Source organism: Sceloporus undulatus, chromosome 2 (genome assembly GCF_019175285.1).
Source record: "Sceloporus undulatus isolate JIND9_A2432 ecotype Alabama chromosome 2, SceUnd_v1.1, whole genome shotgun sequence".
In the NCBI taxonomy this organism is placed as follows: domain Eukaryota; kingdom Metazoa; phylum Chordata; class Lepidosauria; order Squamata; family Phrynosomatidae; genus Sceloporus; species Sceloporus undulatus.
This window is the reverse complement of record NC_056523.1, coordinates 305688244-305716206: the sequence shown is the minus strand read 5'-3', so window position 1 is coordinate 305716206 and position 27963 is coordinate 305688244. Positions and strand designations below refer to the sequence as shown.

General features: G+C 40.8%; 1 protein-coding gene across 5 annotated transcripts; it reads right to left on the bottom strand.

Moving 5' to 3' along the window:
• Positions 1-960: 960 nt before the first annotated feature.
• C2H5orf34 (chromosome 2 C5orf34 homolog) lies at positions 961-27229 on the bottom strand. 5 transcript variants are annotated; one of them, XM_042450057.1, is made up of 14 exons: positions 27133-27205; positions 22580-22808; positions 20148-20237; positions 19065-19681; positions 13813-13914; positions 13241-13361; positions 11790-11881; positions 11363-11432; positions 9796-9966; positions 6906-7000; positions 5234-5326; positions 4725-4748; positions 3217-3257; positions 961-2788 (listed from the first exon to the last, which is right to left on the bottom strand). In XM_042450057.1, exons 2-14 carry the CDS (start codon positions 22772-22774, stop codon positions 2553-2555), a joined length of 1947 nt encoding a protein of 648 aa, XP_042305991.1. In that variant the 5' UTR covers positions 22775-22808; positions 27133-27205; the 3' UTR covers positions 961-2552. The 5 variants fall into 5 exon arrangements, 4 of the variants coding, with proteins under 4 accessions (XP_042305991.1, XP_042305989.1, XP_042305990.1 ...); XM_042450055.1 differs by lacking the exon at positions 27133-27205 and adding an exon at positions 22985-23460; XM_042450056.1 differs by having other exon boundaries at positions 962-2788; positions 27149-27229.
• Positions 27230-27963: the final 734 nt, after the last annotated feature.

The following is a 27963-nucleotide window of genomic DNA, read 5'->3' as shown; positions in this document are numbered from 1 at the left end:
GGAGGAGATTCAAGAAAAAATGTATGACACGATCAAACAAAAGCTAGAAACATTAGTCTAAACTTTAAATTCATGCTTATTAACCATGCTCAAAATAGAGGACATTTTGAAATGTCTCATGGACAGAAGATTGAAATGTAGGACAAGTCCTGGGAAAGGAGGACATTTGGTCACCCGAGACTGAGGGGTTTGGGATTCAGGCGTAAACATTTTTTTTAACTCTGAGGAAAACTAAATAATAGCCTGAAAACCCTCAAAAAATGATTAACAACATTATGAGAACAGTATAATGGAGGCAGTGGCTAAGTTCTTATTCCATGCTGTTAAAATGCGTATGACTAATATATATCTATACTTGTGTTAAAATTAGCTCTGCCCAATGGCATTTAACACTCTATCTACTAATGTTTTATATTTCATATTATGCATGATTTTGGCTCATGTGATAATAACAAAGGCGGTATTAAATTATACACACACACACACACACACACACACACACAGTGGGGCCTTGGCATCTGCTGGGTTTTTGTTCCCGGCCCCCCCCCCCCCCCAACCTCCTCATGGATACCAAAACCTGTGGCTGCTCAAGTCCCATCAAATACAGCGACCCAGTGAAATGGTGATAAATGGTTTTATCATAAAACGATAAAAACAAGACTTACGTTTTAGAATTTATATTATTTTTCACAATTTTCAGGTCATGGATGGTTGATCCCTGGATAACAAATCCACAGATAAGGAGGGCCAACAGTCTGTGTTTGTGTGTGTATATAATTTAATACCTCCTTTGTTATTATCACATGAGCCAAAATCATACATATTATGAAAAATCATATCATGCATAATATTAAATATAAAACACACACACATATATATAATATAAATATTTATATTTGTATTATCATGCTGTTATAAACAATTAATATATTTATAAATTGTATTGTTTTAAATCATGCTTTACAGAGCTATTTTAATATGTTTATGTACAATATTTAATGTGTTGCCTAAATGGCCTGTGGACTGTAATAAAAGGCCAGTGCGGTTGTTATTAATAAAAAAAGTAAATATTTCACAACAGCCTCTCCTGGAAGTCATGTCTCCTTTTTGATTAATGACTGAACCAAGATATGAAAAATCTTTCGCTATTTTAATGTCTTAATTGTCTATAGTTTTTTGTGGGTTTTTTCTTCACTGTCTACTTTAAAGTTATGTAAATCACCTGTGGTCATTTTTTAAATGTTCAACTGTAAACCTGCCTTTGCATTTTATTTTTTGGTTTTCTTCAGTAATCTTTGCTATTTTCTTCCAGCAGTTTGATGCTCTCTGCATATCTTCAATTGTTGATGTTCCTCCAATTTTCATACCTCCTTATGAGTTTGATCCTGCTTTACATATGACACCGTTTAAGTGGGATGCATACCTCCATTCACAATCTTAGGTAACTAGTCATGCATTCATGCTTAAATTTGTCTTGTTCTTGATTGTGTTTGATGTTCCACCCTTTGGTGAAAAGGGCATCATAAATAAATGTTGCTCTATGTTCAGTGTAATAAGTTAAACAGATATGATGATAAAATATAGCCTTGCTTGAGCCCTTCATCAATTGCAAAAGTTTTCATATTCTGTCCTAACATTAGCCTCCTGTCCTGAGTACAGGTTATGCATCAGAAAAATCAAATGTTTTGCTCTGTATATGGTAAAAGTCTTTGTTGTATAAATTTGAATATCACTTTGATGGCATCGAAAATTAATGCAATAGTCCTGTAGTAACAACCTTTGGTGTCCCATTTCTTGGGTATTGGAGTATATGTATATTGAACATTTCAGATCTGTGGGCCATTGCTTAGTTTTCCATATTTGTTCACAGATTTTAGTTAGAACTAGAGCAGATTCTGTCTCTGTAGCTTGAAGCAGCTCTATTTGTATGGCGTCTGTTCCTGCTGATTTATATATATAGGATATTCAACAGTTTAATTTTGCAAGGTTTTATTAGTAATATCCATTTAGTTAAAAACATGGTTCCAACAACTGATGAACTGATGGAGATCCAAGTGATGAATGAATAAGGATAAACCTCATGTCATGCAGTGAAACTGGGACACGTCTCTTGCAGGGGCACAAATATAAAAAGTGACGAGGGAACTTTGTGATATGTTTGCTTGACAATCTGTCTCCAGAATGGAAAGTTGAGTAAAATGTTGTGACCTAGCTGACCAGATGTCTAGGAATTATCTTCCTAACAGTTGCAGATTTTTTTCCTGCAGTCTTCATTGATATTTTCACTATCAGAAAACCATGTTACCAATCTGAAAATTCAGTCAGTGCAGCAAGATTTTCATATATGAGGAAAATTATGATTAACTTTTACATTTTTTAATTAATTCATTACAGAGATATTTTTAAAAAGTCACTTCTGACATTATAAAAATAAATCCTCCAATCTTTGGTTCTACTATTAAGATGCTTTGATTATTTATGAAGTAACTAAACTAAGACAAACCATTCTATTGCCTGACTGTGGAGGCTTGATTTCTTTTTTTCTTTGCAGGTCAACCAGTGTTGTGTGAAATACTTTTGGCCATGTTTTGCTTTGTGGAGGAAGATAAAATAGAGTCAATATCATTGATAATCTTTGAAGTTCTGTGTAGTGTTTCAGCTATACTCTTCTCACCAATATCCTCAGATAAAAGCTTTGCTTCTGAATTGTTCTGCCTATTTTTGTTGGAGGATGGAATTCTTTTCTCAGCAGGAACCATACTTGGAATATTGCTGTTCTCCACTAAAACTATAGTTGTGAATAGTGAAGGAAAAAATGAACGTAAGAGAAAAACCCAATAGGAGAAACTGATAGAATTATTTTGCCATTTGTATCACCATCACATGAGCCTTCACTTGGGAAGAAGTCCCACTGAACCAGCGAGGCTTCCTTGATATCAATAGGATCACACTGCAAAAGACTTCCACCAGACAAACATAGCAGAACATAGAATTGCTTTTTAAAAAATGAAAACTTCTAGCATAATTAGGTAGCTTATTATATAACAATTATGCAAAAAGAGCTGTGCTGTCAATACTTTTCAGATACTGTACTACCATTTTGACTAACAAAATGATCCGAACTAAGAAAAGGTCTATTATTGTTAGTCTTTTGGAACATTTACTAGTTTATATTTGAATAATTTTATGGATTCTAAACATGTTACAAAAGGATACAATTGAATCTTTTTATTTTTTCAAGTTCAGCAGCAACAGACCTATAAAAACAAACAGAATTGAGAACATGTTTCTGGAAATGCCATTTCACTTCACTCATCACCAGTTTTATGCAAATGTATGATACATCCTCTGACAGACACAACATCTATAACTTTTGTCCTTCACACACAACATGAGTATACCTGCTTACCCATGTGCTCCAACTGGTTTCATAACTGCAAGTGCACAATGGTGCAAAACACACTGCAGAAATAACGCCGTTTGAGACGGCTTTAATTGCCCTGGCTCAATGCTAGGGAATTCATTTTGTGAGATATTTAGCCTTCTCTGTCAGAGAGCTCTGGTGCTACAATAAACTACAATTCCCAGGATTCCCTAGCACTGATTCAGGGCAATTAAAGCGGTCTCCAACTGGATTATTTCTTCAGTGTAGTTTAGACCAAGGAAGAGGTCCATTTTGGCAGTGGCACCCTGGCTTTGGAATAATATCCTCAAAGAAGTATAAGCTTTATAAGCTCTTAGATGCCAGTCATTTTAAGGATTTGTAATGCTTTTGCCTTAGCACTATGCAATCTGTGGTGGTGGGATTCTGTGATCCCGTGTGGTAAGAGGCTACATGGACAGTGGCATTGCTACTGATAGGGTCTCCCAAGTCAGAATGGCTTTGGTTGAGGAATTATATTAAATGTGCCAAACAATTACAAGGCAGCAGCAGCATGTGTGTGTGTGCGAGAGAGAGAGAGAGAGAGAGAGAGAGAGAGTTTAACACAGAGACTGGCAGAGGATCTTAAAGAAACAACAGCAGTGGCACTTCAGCTAACTATTTCACAAATGGAAGCAATGATCAATCACTCCTGAATTTCCTTTATCTTACAAATCTTATGTTGAGGCTATCCAAAATGAGGACAGTGAAATGGGACAGTGAAGAAAGCTGCCAGGATTAGAATCGGCTCATTTCAAATGGGATGCTGGAGGAGTTTTATGGATACTACAGATCACCAAAAAGATAAATAAATGAGCTCTAAGGTAAATCAGAGAGCCAGTGTGGTGTAGTGGTTTGAGTGCTGGACTAGGACACTGGGAGACCAGGGTTCAAATCTCAGCTTGGCCAAGGAAACCCACTAGGTGACCTTGGGCAAGTCACACTCTCTCAGCCTCAGAGAATGGCAATAGCAAACCCCCTCTGAAGAAATTTGCCAAGAAAAACTTATGATAGGATCGTCTTAGGATCACCATAAGTCGGAAACAACCTGAAGGCACACAGCAATAACAGAGTAAATCAATAGTGAATTCTCATTAGAAGCCAAAGTGACTATATGTGGTTATCATATTTTGGACATATGAGACTACATGGCTAATTGGAAAACACAATAACAGTAAAGTGGAAGGTAGTAGGAAAAGAGGAAGCCCACATTACAGATGGATAGACTCAACGGAAGCCACAATCCTGAGTTTGGAAGAGCTGAGCAGGGCTGTTGATGAGCAGGGCACATAAATGCTCTCACCTATGAGGTTGCCATAAGTCAAAGCTGCAAATAACAAGAAATGCTTATGTATTTTTTTCCTGTGGTTTTACTCGCAGACAGATCTGTAACCAGCAAGGCATAACTCTCCACTACCCTACCCTACAGTTAATTCCTTCCCCCATTCAGGACATGGGCTCCTGATAGTTTTATATGCTGCCTCTTCGTATATTATAATGTTGATGTCACTGTTTTATTGTACAGTATCCTGAAGGCAAGATTTGATTTTTACAATGTAAAAATGTTTTAAATAAAATAAATAATGCTGGAGGGAATTTTTGTTGTCTTTTTGCCTAACACAGTGAGTTACTAAAATATTAGATAACTTGTCAAATGGTGGCAGACCATACTCTGTCTTTTAATTTGAAAGAAGAGCTCTGTTGCTATAGAAAGACCCTGAAGATAATGAATTCAACAGGAAGCTCCTTTCCTTCAAACAAGCCCAGTAGATTTTGCATTTTGTGTTAGTGAAAGCAGAGGGAAACAAATACCAGTTTTCTTCAGGAACATGCTGTGTTATATCGAGGCATTTCTCTTTGTCTTCATTCAAGTTTCTGCACCACTCTACCACTGTTGTAATGTATCTGCATTAGAAAGGAAGATAACATGTTATTTCACTATGAGAGGACATTAAGTACCTATTAAAGCTGTAGCACTTTTTCCCTAGCAAAAAGGAAGACCAGGGTTCTAACCCTTGCTTGGTCATAGAAACCCATTGGATGACATTGGGCAAGTTACAGTCTCTCAGCCTTAGAGGAAGACAATGGTAAATCCCTCTGAAAAATCTTGCCAAGAAATCACCATGATAGGGTTGCCTTAGGGTCACTATAAGATGGAAAGGACTTAAAGGCACACGGCAACAGTCGGTGGAGGTCAGTTGATACAGATGTTGTTGTTTAGTTAAAGAGAGGGTGGAAGAATGAGTGAATGGAGAAATTAATGTGTGGTGTTTAAAGGCTTGTGTTAGCTAGGGGAGGAGTGTATGAGAGAGTATGATAAGTTTTTTTTTATTGTATTAAATAATCTGCTTTGCTATGTTCAACTTGTTGTGGCCTGTGTGCTGCGCCCATAACCCTTGTTGGGACCTATGGAAATGACGCGCAGTGTCCACCATGACCACCTGCAGAGTTCAACCACGTTGACAGGACGCCAAGAAGAAGGAATCTGTGAAGATGTCTTCAACTAATAATGACTCTTACAAGTCTTCACTCTAAACGAGGGCTTTAATCTTCCTTTGCAGTATTTACAACATAGATATACACAGTGTATTGGACGTCCGTCTCTAATACACACTATTTACACCAGCCAACAATAACACAACCTCTGAGGCAGCCACATTAACACACAACCATCTCACTGCCTCTCAGTAACAGACACAGCCCACTCTCAGGCACCAACTGTCTCACAGTAACAGACTCAGTGACAGTTGAGAACTGACAGTTGTCCGTTGCATCAACATTCTGATGATGCACTGTTTGAATGCTGACACATTAGCTGCCACTGGCGCTGTAAATTATCTGCACAACAGCTCCCCCTAGTGGCCACACCAATGTCATTTCCTGACACAACTTGTGTTAATACTGTACAGTACTTTTTGTCAATGGCAGCACTAGTGTCTTCTAGTGTGGTAACTCATGTTGTTACCCCAATGGACCTCCTGGGATGGGGGTACGGATGGGGAGGAGGGTCTTATCCCAGGGAACTCAACATCCTGCTACTGTCCTCCCCCCTGCAACCAAGACAGCAAAGAAGGGATACTGCCCCCCACCCCCGAGCCAGAAAAGGGTTTTTTTTAGTTACAAAAGATCTCCACAAAAGAGGAAGTCACAGGTAATGCCCGTCCAGAAAGCAAGGGCATAAAGGAGATAAACATAAACATTATTATTATTATTCACTTTTTTAAAAAAAAAACCTCCCAAATGTAAATACTATAGGTACTGTAAGAGAAATTTATAATATTATCCAGTCTATAAAACATTTGTTAAATTGTGTATCACTCAGGCAAAAGTGAAGAAATCGATGGCTCTACCACAACTTGTGATATTAGAAAAAGATTTGGGGTTTTGAGATGGATTCCTATAATATTTGAGACAACTTCAACGAACCCTGAATGTTAAGAATCACGCAGACATTCATGAGTTTATCCAAACAATCTGTAAGTACCTTTCATAAAGCCCAGGTTGATCTATCTGGATAAGTTGCTGTGCTCCTTCAGGAGAAGTCAGTTTACACCAGCCTGTGATAGCATCTTGAGGTATCTAGGAAGGAAAGATGGCAAACTCTATTACTTCTTTGCCTCAGTCTTCTCAGAAAAGGTGCTCAAACTGAGAATAATGGAGCAGAGGACAAAATAGGGGAATTTCAGCACAGAATAAGTAAAGAATAGTACAGGAATATCTACAGGAATAGTACAGGTCAGTCTAAACGAATATAAGTCTCCAGGATCAGATGAACTACATCCAAGGGTATTAAAAGAAATGGTAAATGTAATATCGGAGCCATTGGCAATAATCTTTGAGAATTCCTGGAGAACAGAAGTCCCAGCAGACTGGAGGAGGGCAAACGTTGTCCCCATCTTCAAAAAGGGGAAAAAAGAGGATCCCAACAATTATCGTCCAGTTAGTCTGACATCTATACCAGGAAAGATTCTGGAGCAGATCATTAAAAAGAGAGTCTGTGAACATCTAGAAAGCAATGCCATAATCACAAATAGTCAACACTGGTTTCAGAGAAAGAAGTCATGCCAGACAAACCTTATCTCTTTCTTTGATAAAATTACCAGCTTGTTAGATGAAGGGAATGCTGTGGATATAGCATATCTTGATTTCAGTAAGGCCTTTGACAAAGCTCCCCATGATATTCTTGCAAACAAGCATGTAGAATGTGGGCTAGAAAAGGCAACTGTTACATGGATTTGTAATTGGTTGACTAACCGAACCCAAAGGGTGCTCAACAATGGCTCCTTTTCATCCTGGAGAGAAGTGACCAGTAGGGTCCAAGAAGGCTCTGTCCTGGGCCCAGGGCTATTCAACATCTTTATCAATGACTTGGGTGACAGAATTGGGGGTATACTCATCAAATTTGGAGATGACACCAAATTAGGAGGAGTAGCTAATACCCTTGAGGAGAGGATCAAAATTCAAAATGACTTAACAGATTAGAAAGCTGGGCCAAAGCTAACAAAATGAATTTCAAATGTAAGGTACTGCACTTAAGGCGGAAAAATGAAATGCACAGATATAGGCTGGGGGACACCTGGCTGAACGAGACAACATGTGAAAGGGATCTGGGAGTCCAAGTAGACCACAAACTGAACATGAGTCAACAGTGTGATGCGGCTGCTAAAAAGGACAATGTGATTTTAGGCTACATCAATAGAAGTATAGTGTCTAGATCATGGGAAGTAATACTGCCACTCTATTCTGCTCTGGTCAGGCCCCACCTGGAATATTGTGTCCAGTTCTGGGCACCACAATTCAAAAAGGATGTTGAGAAACTGGAGCGTGTCCAAAGTAGGGCGACTAAAATGGTGATGGTCTGGAAACCATGTCCTATGAGGAACGACTCAGGAAGCTGGGGATGTTTAGCCTGGAGAAGAGAAGGTTAAGAGGTGATATGATAGCCCTGTTTAAATACTTGAAGAGATGTCATATTGAGGAAGGAGCAAGCTTGTTTTCTGCTTCTCCAGAGAACAGGACCTGGAGCAATGGATGCAAGCTAAAGGAAAAGAGATTCCACCTCAACAGGAGGAACTTCCTGACAATAAGGGCTGTTCGACAGTGGAACACACTCCCTCGGAGTGTAGTGGAGTCTCGTTCCTTAGAGGTCTTTAAACAGAGGCTGGATGACCATCTGTCAGGGATGCTTTTTTTGAGAGTTCCTGCATGGCAGGGGGTTGGACTGGATGGCCCTTGTGGTCTCTTTCAACTCTATGATTCTATGATTCTCCCAATCAGCTTCTTCCTGTCCACTGTAACTTGGTTTGACATTGGTTTTCTGTTTCACTCTCTAAGGTGGGGTCACTAGGGTTATTGATCATACCCCACCATTGCTAACACCCTGGGACGCCAATAGGTCAATACTATTCTGGATACTAATTTCCCTTGAATTCTTCTGTGAACTCAGAACCCAAGCCAATGTTTCGCAAGAGCATGTTAAACTTCTCCTCATTTTGCTGTACAGCTGAGTTCCCCTTAATAAATAATTTGATTGCCACCTACTGGAGAATCCTATCACCAGGAATGAAAAACTTCAAATATCCTTTGACTCTGTTTTATTATCTGTTTTATTATCTGAATACGTAAAGCCCTGTAGACTTGCCCAACTATTGCTTCTCCAAAGCTCCCAACAGCTGAACTTGCTTTGTAGGATTTGCTTACTTTATATGGGAATTCTTTATAATATCTAGAACAGGAGTGAGCATTTTTTAGTACTTTCTCTCCCTCTAAAATGCCCCCAAATGCACATTGGGAGCATCTTCATCATCCCACCCCCCCCCCCCCCCCCCCCGCCATTTTAGGCCTAGGAAAGGCATTTTTAAAAAATGGAAGTAAATTGGAAATGACTTCCAGTCACTTGCTGTTTTGAAAAGAAAAAAAAAGACCTCCTGTAGGCCTAAAATGGCCCTAAAACATGGCAGAAATGCTCCCCGCAGCCTGTAGAAGGCATTTGGGGACATTTGGGGGCAAAGAACCTTTTTTGTGGTGGGGAGTACAGCCCCCCCCAACGTCTCCCAGGGCATAATCTGCCCCACCCCTGCCTCCAACAGTTGCCTACCTTGGTCTAGAATATAGGGATTGCTTATATAAAATCTAGAGATTTTTCCTGCTAAATTAATAAACTTGTTAAACCTTTCACCACTGGTATGTCTGTTGTCTCCATATCCAAAAGCATTACTTGGCTTTGGCAAAACAACGAAAAAACAGTGGAAATGAAAAAGCAACAGTCACACTGTATTTGTTCACACATGTTCCCCATATTCTACAGAGGAAAAACAGGAAGTATTTTTACTTCAGACATGGCATAAACTAAACCAACTCTCTGTAAGACTCACCTGTGATTCTTCATCATGAGAATTAAAATCCCACATCATATTCAGAATCATTCCATCATAAAAAACAGCATGTACGTTATTATCTGAGTACGCAAAAAATCTTCCCACATTAGGAAAAATCTTTGAAGCCAAAGGGACTGGTAGCATTTCTCTTCCACCTGTTTCAGGAGACTATTACAAAAGAAACCGCATGGGACAAAATTATGTTCAGTAAAAATGTAGACTTTAATGCTAGTATTCGGTATTCATCAACCAAATCAATGCTTTGGATCATGGACTAAAGCAAGGTTGAGGAACCTCAGGGCTTGGGGTAAAACTCACCCCTCCTGGGTCCCCTAGAGCCTAGATGAATACCTCCACCCAGTTTTGGTACATTTTCCTGGTTATTCTAACAGAATGAAATGCATTTGCTAATGGTTAGTTACTGGTAGTAAGAGGCTGAACAAAACATACTGATATTTTTGGTCTCATTGTTTTGCATTTGGCTTCACCCATCACTGCAATGGAGCCCCCAAGAACTTGTCTGAACTTGAATTTTGTTCTGTCTCAAAGAGGTTCCTCACACTTTGAGGGTTTGTGGCACAATCACCTTGATCAAGCTAAGCAGAACTGAATCGGGCTAGTGTGGAGACAAAAGACTACCTGGAAGCAACTGGATGGTACAACCAGGATGCACAGATTTTATGCTGAGGTTTTCCAGTATATTCAGAGGCTTTTCTACTTTTAATTTGATTTCATTTTCACTGACCCTTTAAAAAAACACATCTTTTACAATGTTGTTGTCTGCTCTGAATCTTCAGGTTGCCTAGAAATGTACATCTAAAAAACCCCAAAAGCATGTGCTTGGATCCTTCCACAATTCAAAAAGGATGTTGAGAAACAGGAGCATGTCCAAAGGAGGGCGGCTAAAATGGTGAAGGGTCTGGAAACCATGCCCTATGGGGAACAACTTAGGGAGCTGGGGATGTTTAGCCTGGAGGAGAGAAGGTTAAGAGGTGATATGATAGCCCTGTTTAAATATTTGAAGGGGTGTTCTATTGAGGAGAGAGCTAACTTGTTTTCTGCTGCTCCAGAGAACAGGACCCGAAGCAATGGATGCAAGCTACAGGAAAAGAGATTCCACCTAAACATTAGGAGGAACTTCCTGACAGTAAGGGCTGTTCAACAGTGGAACACACTCTCTCGGGGTGTGGTGGAGTCTCCCTCCTTGGAGGTCTTTAAACAGAGGCCGGATGGCCATCTGTCGGGGATGGTTTGATTGAGAGTTCCTGCATGGCAGGGGGTTGGACTGGATGGCCCTTGTGGTCTCTTCCAACTCAACGATTCTATGATTTTATGATTCATGCTAAGATATATGGAGTCTTCTCACAAGTAAGGACCATGCAATAACTTACAACAGGGGCAGACAAATGTGTGTCTCCTAATATTGGAAGGCCAGACTGCTACTCTCATGACCCATCATTGGCTCAACTCTTGGCTACGCTGCCAAAAGGTGCAGTCTCAAAACGTCCAGAGACCCAGAACTGCTTATTCCTGTTTTACAAAATGTCAGCTTTTTCCCACTTACCATCTTCCAGCAGCAAACACTGTAATTATGAGTTAACGAAAGCATGTTGTCAAGATCATGTTGAAAAACTCTAGGTAAGAAAAATAAGCACATATTTCTTAATGCCATACAGGGTTTTAAAACTATTATTATAGCTAAGTTAACATAAACTGGATATATGTTGATAGTACATGATCATTTAAACTAAAGTTGTGTTTTGCATTTTAGATTAACCTGGTTTTGTGGTTTAACTTTTTGACTCTCCCTTTTGAATTAAGCATCTGAATATATTGTGTTTTTACTGGTAACTTTTTATTGCCTTTTGAGTGAAATGTAACTCATTTTTGCACATTCTATCATAAGGCAGCATAAAATTAATGTAGATCAGTCATTAATTAATCAGTAATAGATAAATATCTCATAAAAGTACAAAGCCAAACTATTTCACCTGATTGCTTGTGTAATAATGGCCCACACAGAGTAGAGGTTCCCAGGTGTATCAGGAGGCAGATTGCTTACAGAATACATAGTTTCTTCTCTCTTGAAGGAAGAAAGAAAGTATGTTTATATGAACACTAAGCAAGAGACCCAATCTAGTAATTATAAGCCTCGTCCTTAAACCCAAAGGATTTTCACATTGTAATACAGTTCTAGTTTGTCCCAAGAATTGTACCAAATCAAAAACAAAGAACACACAATATGATTTTAACAGCTGGTTTTTACCATATTGTTCACCTGATGGCAAGCCATTTCAAACACTTGGATGCACCAACAATTTAGTACGCTCCAAATATGTTCAGCTACATCTCTCAACATCCCCCAACCACCTGAAAGGCAACCAGGGGTTCATTCAGACCACATAATTATAGCAGTATTATTCAAATACATAGCTGGTTCCTAGAATGGTTCAGTATGCAAAGGGATTTTGTAGCATCCTGGAGACTAACTGAGGGAAAGAAGTTGGTAGCATACATTTTTGTAGATTTAAGTCTATAGACGCTTATACTGCCCACTTCTTTCTCTCAGTTAATCTCAAAGGCGCAACGAGATCCTTTTGTATAGCACTATTATGACACTTTAACTGTGGAATCCTAGGATTTGCAGTTTAGGGAGAGAGATTTAAAATTCTCAGTCAGAGCGCTCTAGTGCCTCACAAAATTACAAAACTCAAGATTCCATAGGATGCAGCCATGGCAATTAAAGTGTAATAATAGTGCCATAATTCTGTAGCATGAATGGGCCACAGGTTGGAGAAAGCTAGTCTTTGTAATCATGGCATGTCAAACTGTTGGATATCTGCTGGTTTCTGATGTAGCCTTGAGAAAAATAGAAGAACATAGCATGCAAGATTACACTGTTGACCATTGCAGAAATCCTGTAGTGACAACAAGTGAACAGAATTCCACAGAAAAGCTCAGGCTTTGCATGCAATAAAGTTCTAAATTCAATCTGTGACATCTTTCCTTTTCCAGGATCTCCAACACAAAGCTGGGACGTATTTCAGTTTGAATCCCTTCAAGATCTGAATTTCTGAATCCCCTGAAGGCCAGTGATAGGGAGAATTTGGATAGTGTTGGACTACAACTCCCATCATTCCCCAGCAATGCCAATACTAGTAAATCATTAGTAAACTATTGATGAGAGAACTAAGCCATGGTTGCAGATATCAAACATCTCCACCATTTGGTGAATATCTCATTAGTAGTACTAAGAAGACAGATTACTGTGTGTTCTATCTCCTGTCATCCCTCCAGTGACAAGAAAAGTACAATGCAAACTGTAGTATATTTAGTACATATCTTAATTGTTGTTCATTTACATCAGCATCCAATGTTATTTGCTAATTTTATAAAGTTCTTGAATCTGAAGGTACTTAAAAGATAAAAGTCTGTCAATTACCTGTTTTATTTGCTCCTTGATATAATAGCGAGTGAAATATTTTCCCCAACAGGAACCTTCTGATTTGAAAACTGATCCATCACCAGGGTAAATTTCTATGCTTTTAGTTCTAAGAAAAAATCTAAGGAAAGGTACAGTTCATTAGGCTCTCCAAGTGATTTATTATTTCATGCAATCTACATAAAACTCACCTTCTGGGGGGGAAAAACCTAGTCAATGGGGAAATTTCCAAGTCACCGCTATTAGTAACTCCTCTCCATTAAATATTTGTTTCTCATCAATCCTCTCTTTCTGCTGAATCCCCCCTATACTACTTCCAGACCAGATTTTCTGGGGCTACATGAGGAAGGAGGAATCCACCAAACAATGAACTTCCACTCCTTGCAACCTACTCAGGGGAATTCTAGATCTATGCTGATATATTTAAATATTATTTTCCAAGTGCTACTCATATCAATATTCTTTAAATTAAGGAAAGGAATTTGTTGATTTTTAAAATTTCCTTTGTCAACAATCATGTTTGTGATCTCATGCAAACACAACACAAGATTTTTGTTACTGTCTTTGAAAACCTGTAAATGACATCCTTGTTCCACAGAACTTTGATTGGCTGAGAGTGCAAATAACATTCATTATCTTCCTGTTTCGGTTGGAAGAAATCGTTGAAATTCCACCTGTGGATCAAACAAACAGAACATTCACTATGCAAACTCCAACTGGAATCCTTAACAGAATCCAAGAAGCACTGTACAATAAATATTGCTTTTAAGCAGCTGTCCAATTTCAACCCGGTTTCATGCCTGTTTCTTTTTTCTTTTCCAGGAAGAAGTCCTATTGTGTTTAGAAAGACTTATTCCCAGTATGATTGTGTATTCGACTTCAGCCTCAGAAAACTCTTCTCAAAAGTGTGTATCAGTTTTCTGCATCTGTGCAGAAACCCTCAAGCTTTCTATGCTTGTGCAAGATTTCGCCACTACCTGAAAAGGTATTCATATAATTAATGATTGTTTATAGTGTAACTGATTGCCCATACATTTCCAGGCTTAATTCAAAGACTTGTGATGACTTTTAAAGCCCCAAACAGCTTGGGACCTTGATACTTGAGAGTGCTTCTCTCCATATGTGCCTGCCTAAGGATTAAGATCTGATGGTGGGGGCTCTTCCATGACCACCAGTGTGATGAATAACCTGTTAGGACACTGGAGAGGACCTTCTCAGTTGTGGCACCACAACTGTGGAATGCCATGTCCCTGGAAGCCCAACTGGCGCCAACACTCATTTCATTTAGGTGCCAAATTCCTTTGGGACTCGTTGTTGTGTGCCTTCAAGTCATTTCCAGCTCATGATTACCCTAAGGCAAACCTATCATGGGGTTTTCTGGGCAAGATTTGTTCAAAAAAGGCTTTCCATTTCCTTCCCCTGAGGCTGAGAGTATGTGAGTTTCATGGCTGAGCAGGAAATCAAACTCATCTCAGATCTGGTGCACATAGTTTTAAAAACTTTCACAATCTTCTCAATCTGTTTTAAACTTATCATTGCAGTTTAATAAATTTTAGTTTAATTACTTTATTGTTTTAAATTGTGTAACTTGTTTTAATGCTTTTGTAAGCCACCCTGAGAGCTTTGTTATAAGGCAGAGAGATCTGAGTGTTGGACTATGACTCTGAAGATCAGAGTTTGATTCCCCACTCAGTCATGGAACCCCACCTTGAGTGAGTCACACACGCTCCGCCCAGGAAATCCTGTGATAGGTTTGCCTTAGGGTCCCCATAAATCAGAAATGACTTGAAGGAACACAAACAACATGTAATTTACTAAATAAATAAATAATCAATTACAGTTTCTTTAACACATGTGTGCACCCTGTTGAAAGTATGATTGTACTGATACACTTTGATCCTGTGCTCTTTTATTGAAACAAAACAGTATTATTCTTCCATCACTGCACCTTGATGATGAAGGTGAAAAGGTGCAACTTTGCTTGCAATGAAGGTGTTTATGTTTGCTGGGGTGGGGAAAGGTGATAGAGATCTCTTTGAGTTTCCTGGACAGTCCTTTGTTTTTGTTTGCTCCGGCCTATGTTGATCTTCCTTTTGCCCTCAACTGTTGTTGGCCCCATTCAGACTGGCATCAAAGATCTGGAAGTAACTGGGCTGATTCGGATGTCCCTCCCCCGAATCTCTCTGTTAGCAAGTGCCCACTACAAAAGAGGGGCATTTTAAATCGAATGCATTCTGTGCCTGCTGTCAAAGGTACCTGCTGTCAATCAAGCGATCGTCATGGTGACGTTTTGCAGGGGCACTGGAAGTGTCCTCCCCCTCCTTTTTTTAAAGAGCCATGCACAAAATGCCCCAAGTGTCAATTTTTAAAAAACCTCTTTTTTGTGTGTTGTGTGTATATGTGGGCATTTGGGTCAGATCTGCCCCTGTCCCCATTTTCAATCCCATGCAAGCTAATGCATCCCCCACTCCTTGCCCCCCAGAATGCCTCTTACACATCTAATAATAATGATAATAATAATACAGTAATAATAAATTCCTCACCTCGGAAATGCCAGAAAAGGATGCAATTGCCATGCATTCTATTTTTTGCTTTTAAAAGCAATTCAGGGCTGCCTCTGAATTCAGTAGCAAAAGCATGTATCATTTTGTCTAATTGACAAGATCAAAAAATGTAACATTTGAATTGTAAGTCTAGCGCTTTGCAACATTTCTAAAATTTGCATTCGCAACATTTTCCCTTTGCTGGAAGCGAGCAGAGAAAAGGGAAAGTGCACAAGCCGCTAGCCCTGCTCTATCTGCCTCAAGAAAAAAAAATCATGCGCATATTTGGTCAAAAATAATTTTTAAAAAATATGAAAAGGGGGGTAGGTGTCTGATGTGAGCTCCGTTCATGCTCTGCCTTTGACCTGACCTGACCCTTTTCCTCTTGCTACATTCTCTTCAGAGGGGCTTTGCCATTGCCTTCCACTGAGGCTGAGAGAGTGTGACCTGTCAGTTCCAACTAAAGTAGACCCATGGAATGAATTGGGAATAAAAGGGAAATGCAGCGCAGGCATTCCTGTAGCATCCTCATATAACACATATAATAATAATAATAATAATAATAATAATAATAATAATCCAGGAGCAAGAGGAAAGTAGAACAAGCAAGCACCCAAAAAATAATGCGCATAAATTGTCAAAAGAGGCTGATTTCCCTACATGCCCCAGCTTGGACCCACAGCCCTACTTCCCTGGGCAATTCTCCTTCCTTCCGACCCTCACCTCCCTTTGAGCTTTCTCCACCACCCCCACCTCCCTCTGACAATAAGCAGCCTGATTTCCCTACATGCCCCAGCGTAGCCCCGCAACCCAATTCCCCCTGGAAATCCTCCTCCTCCTCCTCCTTCCTTCAGACCCTCTCCTTCCTCGGGGATGCCCACTGACCCTTTCCCCAGCTCCTTCATCCTCCTCCTCCTCCTGCTCCGTTTTAGGATCCCCTCCATGGCTCCCTTCCTCCCACGGCCCCTTTCTCCTCCTCCTCCTCTTCCTCCATCACTTTCTCCACCTCCCCACCTCTCTCTGACAGCCCTCTGCAACCCAAAAGTCACCCCTGATTTCCCCCTTTCCTCCTGTCACCCTTTGCATCCAGATTCCCCTTTTTTCGGCTCTTTCTTCCTCCCCCTCCCTCCTCCCTTCTGATGATGGGAGGGAATGCTCTGACCTCTGCCCGCCCCCTGACCCTAATCCCTCCCTAAATTTGCCCCGATCATGATCGAGGGCAAGTTCAAATTTCGCGCAACCCGGGTCTTTTGAGAAAAGACGGATTTTAGCCCGATTCTGGATACCCCGGGGTAAGGGGCATTTCCTTGTGCAAGCCCCGACATGGATTGTGACGGAATCGGGCCCAATATGAACTTCACGTGGAAGAATCGATTTCAAACCGGTTTTTAATGTAGTCTGAATGGCCCCTTAGGCTTGCTGAAGCCACTTTTCCCTCACCTCACAAACTTCTTTGCTGGAAAAGATACATTTTGGCTTTGTTCTTAGGATACTAGGAGAAAGCATGGATCCTTGCACCTCTACTTTAGTTAAGCAGGGCTTCTGTTGTCTTTCCTATCACAGTTTGTTTCCTATAATGCTAGCTTTCTTGTTTTCCTAAGTAAAAGATTCTCAGCATGACAGCAATGAGATACAGCTCTGGAGAAACAGTAGGCTATAAATAAACAATGCAATGGCATTTAAAAGGTGGAGAAAGAGTTCCTTCAGGCATCCTGATATTTCAAAGGCTTGAATTCACTAACACAGCTGTAGCTCTCTCTGCTAACACTTTATTTATATCTTATATGAAGTTACCAAAAGAGATCTTCTGGCATTTTGGATTATAGCATGGATATATTAAACAGGCAGCTTGCTCTGTCTAGGGGAGCCTTCATAAAGTACAGATTTAGCAATTTAACTGTCATGACTCCATCCTACAGAATATTGGGATTTTTAGTTTGCTGAAATACTTGCACTCTCCATTAGACAGCTTTAGCCAGTATGGTGTAGTGGTTTCAGTGCTGAACTATGAATCCTGGTGAACAGGGTTTGAATCCCCACTTAGCCAAGAAATCCAATGTGTGACCCTGGGAAAGTCATATTCTCTCAGCCTCAAAGGATGGCAACAGCAAAACCCTTCTGAAGAAAATTGCCATAGGGTTGTCTTAAGGTTGCCAAAAGTTATAAACGACTTGAAGGCACACAACAATAATGACAATGGTATCTCAAAACACAACACTGAAATTTTTCAGCAGTGAATTTAAATACCTCACCCAAAGAGACATGCTGATTCCACTAGATGGAGCCATGGCATTCAAAGTGGTATTAAAGTGCTATATCTGTGTAGTTTGGATGCACCCTAGTAATCAAAGCAATTATCAGCTACAGATTCACTGAAAAACATTCTTGGCCCACTATTCAACACATTATTCCTTGAGTGTGAGCAAGTGTTCTTATACTATAATGTCTATAACATTTTTGGCATGCAAACTGCATGCCTATAACTCCAGGAGACATCACTATTATTCCCATTTTGCAGATGGAAAGTTGAGGCTAAGAGATAACAGCTTTCTTAAGGGTATCCAGTGATTTTAACATTCACCACATTAATGGCATAATAATTTTATGGTCATCTTCAGAGAAATTCCCTTTGTAAACCAAGTATTTAAGCTTGCAGCATTTCCCCCTTATTAGTATTAGTAATAAGCTTGCCAGTTGTTCTATATCAAACTCATTTTTCATAATATTTTTAACAGATACTGTTCTGTTTAAAAAATTGAATGAAACACTAATCACAATGTGGCTGAATGTGTTGGGGTGATGGAGGAAAAGGAAGGAGGAGAGCTTGGAAAAGATCTATTTTTGGACTACAGGTCTCAGAATTCTGCAGCCCCAAGGAACTTTTCCAAACTCTAGCTTCACCCAGGCATAAAGTTTAGAGCAAAGGGGAGGAAGATACACAGGTTTAAAAGTTAACAATGGCTGGCTAAGAGGAAAATGAAACTCAGTCCCTCTTGTCTGCTCAGGACTTTCATGTGGAAATACATAATCCTCAGAGTTATTATGCCTCTCGTCTCCAGTCAAATCACGAAGGGATGAGGGGAGAGGATGATCAACACAACCACATACAGGTTACCTTTTCTGCTAGCTACACCCTGGTGCTTGCAGGATTAATGTCTGCATGTGGGAAACTGCAATTGCATTTGATTGTTTATTGCTGAGTTTCAGCAGATCATTAGCTGCCTTAGAGGAAAGAAGATCTAAAGCAGGATATATGCAAGTATATATTAAAAATAATTTACCTGTGCAGATATGGAGCATGACAGCTGAGAGGTAAAGCTGAGGGTAAATAAGTGACTGCCTTAGACATGTCCCACTCGGAACAATCATGACCTATATTCCCATCATCTTCGTTTGCTTTGTTAGATTGAGCTGACTGATAAAACTTAAATGCCAGTGACAAAGGGTACTTCCATTCTTTGGGGCAGGAGGACACGGACATATGCTGTGTAATCCTACAATATTCAGATGAGGTCTGGAAAGCCCCTGGAATCTCATCTTGTCTCATACATCTTGAACTGCTTTCTTGAACAGGATTTTCTGCATTAGGGATGTCGTCCTTCTCTTTTATTGTCAGCTGCTGAGAAGACAATTTTAACACAGAATTTTGGTTGGATCTTCTAGAACAACCCTGGATCAATTTACTGCAGTTCTTCTCCAAAGGTGATAATGATGTTGAAAGCGTCTGACTAACTTTGCATGAAAACTCCACTCTAAACGTTCGCTGAAGCTCTGGTAAGAAGAGGCATGTGTGGCCATCTAAAGAAGAGACTGTCACGTTGCCATTCTGCACAGTTATTGTCCCTTCAGCATTATCAGGACTGGGCCACTTGGCTTCAGAGATATCTGTGAAAAGAACCTGTGAAAGGCAAAGCAGAGCTATATAGTCTTATTTCATCTTCAACAGCAATCTGTGCCCAAACTTTGACAATGAAAGACAACTGACATATAATTACTAAGAAACACAGCTTGTATTTTGCAGGCCCATAGTCTGGCTATGATTGGTTTATCCTGCCTCCTCCAATATGAGAAGATTTAAGAATTCTTATGTTGATATTTTGCTATTATTTGTCAATGGTTATGAATATGTTTGTGAGAAAAATTCATTTAGGTGAAAATATATCAAATAATAATTTGGGCCACAAAAACAATCCTAGGAGCTTCATGCGACCTGCAGGCTCCACTTTGCCTACCCATGGTATATACACCACACAATGTATTTGAATTATTCCACCCTGTTGTCTTTAAATCAAGAAAAAAAGATCAATACTGTATCAGCAGTTCACTTTTTTGGGGTGTAAAAATCACATAAACCAAAAACTTACATTCTTCCTTTCAGCAGGTATAATACTTGAAGGTAAACAGGGACGATCAGAGTATTGATTCCGGAAATCTATTGCTCGCAAAAGCTGTGACTAGGAGGGGAAAAAATAGTAAATATGTATCTGAATTTGTAGATTACCAAAAATATCCACTTCGCTCACTCTCCTCATTTTTTTGTTTTTATAGGAATGGCCATTAAGAATGTGTGTTTTCCCCCCAAACTGTTTTATATTTATATAACTATTTTATATATGTAGTGTTTATATATATATACATATTTATATTATATGTTTGCTCTTCCCATATTGCAATGACTATGAGTCATGCCTTTGAGTCACAGAACTGCAGGATTATAAAGGATTCCGACTATTAGGCAGAATAAGGCAACAGAGTTTAGGATTCATGTGTTATTTAATTCATTATAATTTGTATTTTTACTGCCTGAAAAGAGGAGACATTTCTAGGGCACTATGCACCGGAAGATAAAGGTACCATTTGTGCAACTCGAGTGATGTTGCCATCAAAACAAGATGATGCTTCCCTGTTTTCATATATGCAAATTTTCAAACTGGCAGTTGAAATTTCCTTCAAAACATGCAATGCAATAGGATCCTTGAGTACATGGCAGTTTATGGGGTACATGTGCCTTGCAGGTACATATGGCCCATATTCAGTTCTTCACATTTCTAGTGATAAAGTCTCAGGGAGAACAGCTCAGGAAGATAGCTTTCTTCCTGAGGCTCTGATACATTCAGGTCCAAAACATACTGCAGAAATAAACCAGTTTGAGACTGATTTATCTGCCCTAGCTCAGTGCCAGTGAATTCTGGGAAATGTAATTTTGTGAGACAGCCTTCTCTGTCAGAGAGCTCTGGTGTCACAATAACTATAGTTCCCAGGATTCCCTAGCACTGAGCCATGGCAGATAAAGTAGTCTCAAACTGGATTACTTCTGCAGTGCGTTTTGGACCCCAAGCATCAGGCCAAGCAATGTCTGTCACAAAATTATTCCATGCTGCAGAGGATTCTGGTTAACATTCCATCATGCATCTCACTGGACCACCTGAGCTATCACCCAATACAGTTTTTGTGTAGAATGACAACAGTAAGCATGCTGCTTTTCAGGGAAGCTCATTCCCCGTTTCTTGACTTTTCAGTAAGCATTTCAGACTGATGAACCAAGATCCTACACAAAACAATCCAAAGGTCATTTATTTCCTTTTCCCATCTCCTGCTCAAGAGTCAGGCAGCATTTGATTGATATTAGACATGTTTTGCCATCAAATGTCTGTTTTGGGTGTTTTCCAACTTAGGGTTTCCCTCCTTTCCCCCTTCAAATTTTCTTGCATTTTTATAAACCCTGGGTTCACCTAAGCCTATTCTTTTTTCTCTCTTCTACATGGGTTTTGGCTATGGAGTTTATCAGACAAGGGAAACTGGAAGTATAATCCAATGGCAATCCGAACACAATCATGGGGTTTAACGTTATTGCATGTTAGACTGCCACACGCAATTTTGGGCAATGGGCAGTCAGTCTGAACGCAATCATGGGGTTTCATGTTATTGTATGAGAGGTGATCACACACAATTTTGGGCAACGGCTAGGTATTTTCAGGCAATGGGAAGTCAGTTCGAACGCAATTCGAATTCACGTAAATTCACTGAACTAGCAAATTCATATGAATGTGTTCTGGCCCTACTTTCTTTTCATTTGAAATTAAGAGAAATTCTTCACGTGTGATAAACTCCTATATAATCAATGGCACTCACACCATGATCACTGGAAGCAATTGTAACAGAAAGAGAATCTGCTGCTCTGCTTGGTATATCTGCATAGATCAGGGGTAGGCAACCTGCGGCCCGCGGGCCGGATGTGGCCCGGCAAGGCCTTGGGACCGGCCCCAGCCCGGTCCTGCCGCCGATTGCCGCCGGGGCCTTTGGGGGGGGCAATTGTCTATAAAAGCCTCAGAAACATGCATTTATACTAACATTTTTTAAAAAATCAGCAAATTTTTTTGCATGTCCTCCATTTTTTTTAAAAAAGTATCTTCCATGTGAAAATTTTGTCCTACATTTGTCCTGGTTTATTTATATATTTAATGGTTTTTTTTAAATATTTAATTATTTATTTTTTGGCTTCGGCCCCCCAGTTGTTTGAGGGACAGCAACCCGGCCCCCGGCTCAAAAAGGTTGCCCACCCCTGGCATAGATTCTTTTCAAATATTAAACTATCTGTTCTATTTTCTTTTCAGGAAAGGCAGCATTAGTCATTTTGCTCAGCACTTTGAATTGCCCATGAAAACAGACCTTTCTTTGGAATTTACTTGCAAGCTGATGAAAACTTGCCCTAATACCACCTTACTATGCCACATTGTTCTCTCTCTTTCCCCTCCTGGTGCTTTGCTTGGGAAAATAAAGAAATGTTCTTGTTTACCCGATAAATGCTAATAGCAAACTGTGTCCTCTGACGAACCCTCTCTGGAGGCTGCATGGGATGGGCAGAGGCAGGAACTGCCTTTTCAAATAAAAATTCAGATCCACAAGGAGAAAGGAGCAATCTGGAACGATCCATATAGTGCACTTCTACTGAATCATCCTCATAAAGGATCATGAGGCTCTCTGACACCATTGTGACAGATAAAAGGTATTGATTCAGAGAGAACCTGCAAAAAAGAGAGAGAGAATTTAATGGGGTACAAATATATAACGTATGCACCAGCTTTAATTCTGTGCATGTATTCACAGCCGTCAACAGTGCAGAACAGCCTGCATAATGAATTACTAAACTTAGCTTCCTGAAAAGTGCAAACTGGCACTGTTTATATTTGGTTGTACTTACTCAAAGCTAAGGGTGGTATAGGTGAAGTTTGTGACCCTTGGCTGAAAGAGTGATTGAGACAGGGTCAACTCCTCAGTGTCAAAAGTTTAGATATTTGAAACTGTCTTCCCTTAAGCATACCCACAATTGGAGCAGATACACTCTGGAGCCCATAGGAGCACACTATTCAGATTTCAGCTCCTTCAGTTTTCAGTGGTGCAACACTTCCCCGGTCCTTCATGCTGGCTGTCATTTTGGACCACCAGAAATAATAGTGCATGACTTCTGCACAGTCATCATTTGGGACATTTTGCAGTGAGAGAGGTGAGCAGTTGCTGTTTCAGGGTGAGGGGCCCTTTGATACTGAGTTTTCAAGTGTTCTGAAGCTTGTTTGTGTACTTTTTTCAACCAAAAAAAATGTCTGAGGTTTGGCCAATGGGGAAGGTTAAGGGTTGGTGCCAGTATTAAAGATTGAGCAGGAACCCTCCCTCTCCTCCAGGCCACACAGTTTCCACCTGTCATACCATCTGGCAGGAATAGCAGGTTTTCAAGGGATTTAGATGAGATGAGAGAGATCCTGTGTATAATAATAATAATAATGTTTATTTATATACCGCTTTTCCAAATTAGATCAAAGCGGTGTACAACACGAAGTACAATACAAAGTCAAAAAAAAAAAACCCAAACATAACCGGCCTCTCTCCCCCCAAGATGGTGGGTGAAGGGGGGGGCTTTTCTTCTTCAGGCAGGCAGTTGGAGCTAGTATGACATTCCTTACCCCAGATAACCAACCCATGTATTAAGTTCAGTTTCTCATTGCATACTAAACAAGCAGAATCTGCAACATGTCCAGAATTTCAGCTAGACAACCAGGCATACCACTCTTCTGGAGTACTCTACTGCATCCCCACTATAAATAAGAATGCAAGGAGACTTTTGTTGGGCCAAAGCACAGGCTCATGCAGTCCAGCATCCTGTTCCTTAAGTGGATACTCAGACATCTCTACAAACCCTTCCAGCAGGACAGGAGGGAAAACAGTAACCCATCCTGCACCCTATTTTTATAAAAAACAAAACAAACCCCACATGACTGTCTGTCAGTGTTTGCTAGTCACTGATTCTTGATGCTAACTTGGTCATTTCAGGACATCTGCCTTGAACATTTTGTTTGTAATTTTTTCTTTTTCTTTGCTTTGGGGCTTCACGTTTTTTGTCCTTTTGCAAACCTTGCAGTTTTCTGGATCTTACCAATGCTTCTCCCTTGTGTGCAAGTGATGCCATTTTTCCAACATGAGCATCAACATGTGGACAAATAATTCCATCTCATTATATCAGATCATTCTCTCAATAAGGGTACAGCTCATGGGGTAGAATGATTGGTCAGGGAGAGCGGGGTTCTGGAAACAGTGGCAGGAGAAACAAGTCCCCATGTGTGTTTTGCACTACAGAGAGTACTCCCTGAATCTGGGCTCTGGAGGATGAGGCAGGGAGTGTCATGCCCTGCTTCCAGAAGATGGACATGGACTGAAGCAATGGACCTGCTGAGACCTGCTGCTGAACCAGAGCAGGCGGATGTTCCAGAGCCACGTTTCAGATACAGAGCAAAGTTCAATACCAGCTCTGGCAAAGAGTTCTGCCCAGTCATATACCAAGACAACTTACCCCTACCTGTGTTCGCTGAGAGGCGACAAAAAAAAGGGCTTGAGGTCTAAGAGGAAGCAGTAATTACTGTATATACTCATGTATAAGTCTAGAAATTGTAGTCAAAAAATTGGCCCAAAAAACCAGAGTCGACTTATCCATAGGTCAATGTAAGTACTGTACTTTGATTCTTATTGAAAAAGAGAACCATCCTCTGGTGAAAGGAGAGCGTAATCTGTTCTGGAAGTACTGACCCCACTCCACTCTCTCATCTATTCAGTCTTCAGTGTAAACACAGTTATGCCTATCAGAATTTTGTATGTTCTTTGGCATTGTTTTGCTTTGCTTCATCCTTTAGTTTCTTTGTTACATGCTCCTAAGTTTTACCTTCGACTTATCCATGGGTCATATCAAAATCCATAATTTTGGCCCCAAAACTTGCCCTCAACTTATACATGAAGTTGACTTATAGTTAAGTATAAACAATGACAAAGCAGCTACGTTGGGTTTCTGATATATAAATTCTCAGCCCAACCCTCCAGGAGTTGTTGATTATCTGACCTACCTGGCTCCCCGTCATGTTCTTGACTCTGTGCTTCAGCTAGACTGAGGGTTGACTCAAGGGCAGTTAACAACAACAACAACAACAACAACAACATGCTGGCTGGAAGATTCTGGGACTTGTTATCCAAAAACTAACATTTCCTAGCTAAGCACATGAGCAACTAGCTTGGAGAAGTAAGTGGAGTTGTATTCTCCATATCCCACATCATAAGAAGTAAAAGATCAAGCCAAACACTATCCATCCACTGTAACAGATTAAAAGAGTTGGTGGGGGTTTTGGGATGTGTTTTGTTATAGTATTGTTGCTTGTTGCTGCTGTGTTCCTTCAAGTCGTTTCTGACTTATGGCGACCCTAAGACCCTATAATGGGGTTTTCTTGGCAGGTTTCTTCAGAGCGGAGTTTGCCATTGCCATCCTCTGAGGCTGAGAGAGTGTGACTTGCCCAAGGCCACCCAGTCAGTTTTCATGCCAGTGCCAGGAATTGAACCCTGATCTCCAGAGTCATAGTCCAATCCTCAAACTACTAAACCACACCGGCTCAGCTGTTATAAAAATAAAAGTAATAAAATGCTTTTGCAATGCTATGTATTTGCAATAAGCCCCATTAAGGGCCCTTTCACATTATGCAATAACAATTTAACCACACTTTTACTGCCATGATTCTGTCCTATGGGATCCTGGGATTTGCATTTGAGAGTTGAACTATGGGCCCATACAGACAGGCCAAAATAAAGCTGCTTCAGGTCACTTTGGAGGTATGCTGTTTAAACTTAAGAGGACAGAAGCAGTCTTTAGGAATGGAGTACGGCTTTGGTACAGCTTCTGGCCTCTTAGGACGCATGCATCATTTAAACAGCATACCTCCAAAGTGACCTGAAGCAGCTTTATTTTGGCCTGTGGGTTCGAATCCTGCTCAGCCATGTCAAGCCCCAGAGGAAAGCCACAACAAAACACCTCTGGACAAATCTTGCCAAGAAAACCCTGTGATAGCTTCTCCTTAGGATAGAGTGCGCAGATACCCTCCTTTTCCAGGACATGTCCTACATTTCAGTCTTCTGTCCAGGAGGAATTGCAAAGTTCCCCATTTGGAGCATGATTAAGAAGCATAAATTTATATTTGAGCGTTTTCAGCTTTTATTTTGTAACACCCTACATTTTTCTCGAGTGTCCTACATTTTGTGGTGCACTGTCCTCCTTTGCAGTTATGACATCTGGTCACCCTGCGTCAACCTGGATTATTTCTGCAGTGCCAGACTGACAAAAAACGTCTTCCTTTTCCAGAAACAGTCCAGCTTGACACCTCTTTAACTGCTCTGGCTCAATGCAGGGAAATTCTGGGATCTGTAGTTTTGTGGGACGTTTAGCCTTCTCCGTCTGAGAGCTCTGGTGCCACAATAAACTACAATTCCCAGGATTCCACAGTGCTGAGCCATGGCAGTTGAAGTGGTGTCAAACTGGATTATTTCTGCAGCGCGGATGAAACCCTCAGAGCAGAACGTAAAATAGAGAGGATTTCCCCCTGTTCATGGGGGCCTCCTGGATAATGATGATGATTGCAGTGAAGGAACAGCAACCCTGGTTAGAGCTGGACTACAGCTATGGAGATCAGGGTTCGAATCCCCACTCGGCCATGGAAACCCACTGGGTGACCTTGGCCAAGTAGTCACACTCTCTCAGCCTCAGAGGGTGGCAGCAGAAAACCCCTTCTTAAGGAACCTGCCTGAGGAGGGCAAAATTAACAAAATTAATAAACCAGAAAAACAGTAAATGCATCACAACAGCCAAGAAAGCCCTATGATTAGGGGACCAGGTTGGAATCCTCACTCAGCCATGGAAACCCACTGGGTGACCTTAGCCAAGTAGTCACACTCTCTCAGCCTCAGAGCGTGGCAATGGCAAGCCCCCCTCTGAAGAAAAGGGCCAAGAAACCCCGATGAAAAGGGGGCCAGGGTTCAGACACACACCTGGAGAACACAGTACCTAGGAAAGGAGCGCCTCTGACCCGAACTGCAGCAGCAGAACGCCTCTCTCCTCCTCCTTTTCGAGGCGGGAAAAGCAACGAGAGAGAGCGCGCGGGAAGGAAGGCCGCCCAGGGGCGGGGCCAAGGCGAAAGGGGCGTGGCCTCGGCAACAGCGGGGACCAATGGTCTTCCGAGGGGGCGGGGCTGCTCCTCCTCAGGTTTACCTCAGGAATTTTTGAACAGGCCACACTGCAGAAATAATAATCCAGTTTGAGACCGCTTTAATTGCCCTGGCTCGATGCTAGGGAATCCTGGGAAGGAGCCCTGGTGGCGCAGTGGTTAAATGCCTGTACTGCAGCCATTCACTCAAAACCACAAGGTTGCGAGTTCAAGACCAGCAAAAGGGCCCAAGCTCGACTCAGGCTTGCATCCTTCCCAGGAGGGAGCTAAAATGAGTGCCCAGACTGTTGGGGGCAAATTAGCTTACTTGCTGTTCCCCGCTATGATCTTTGGAATAGCAGTATATAAATAAAACTAATTATTAATTATTATTAATTGTAGTTTGTTCTGGCACCATAGAGCTCTCTCACAGAGAAAGGCTAAATGTCTCACAAAACTACAGTTCCCAGAATTCCCAACCATTGAGCCGGGGCAGTTTTAAAGCAGTGTCAAACCAGATTATTTCTGCAGTGTGTTTTGGACCTAAATGTCTCAAAGGTGCTGCAAGGAGGTCCTACAGACTGACAACAGTTTTGTGAGACATTTAGAGCCTTCTGCCAGAGAGCTCTGGTGCCAGAACAAACAACAGTTCCCAGGATTCCATAGCGTGGAGCCA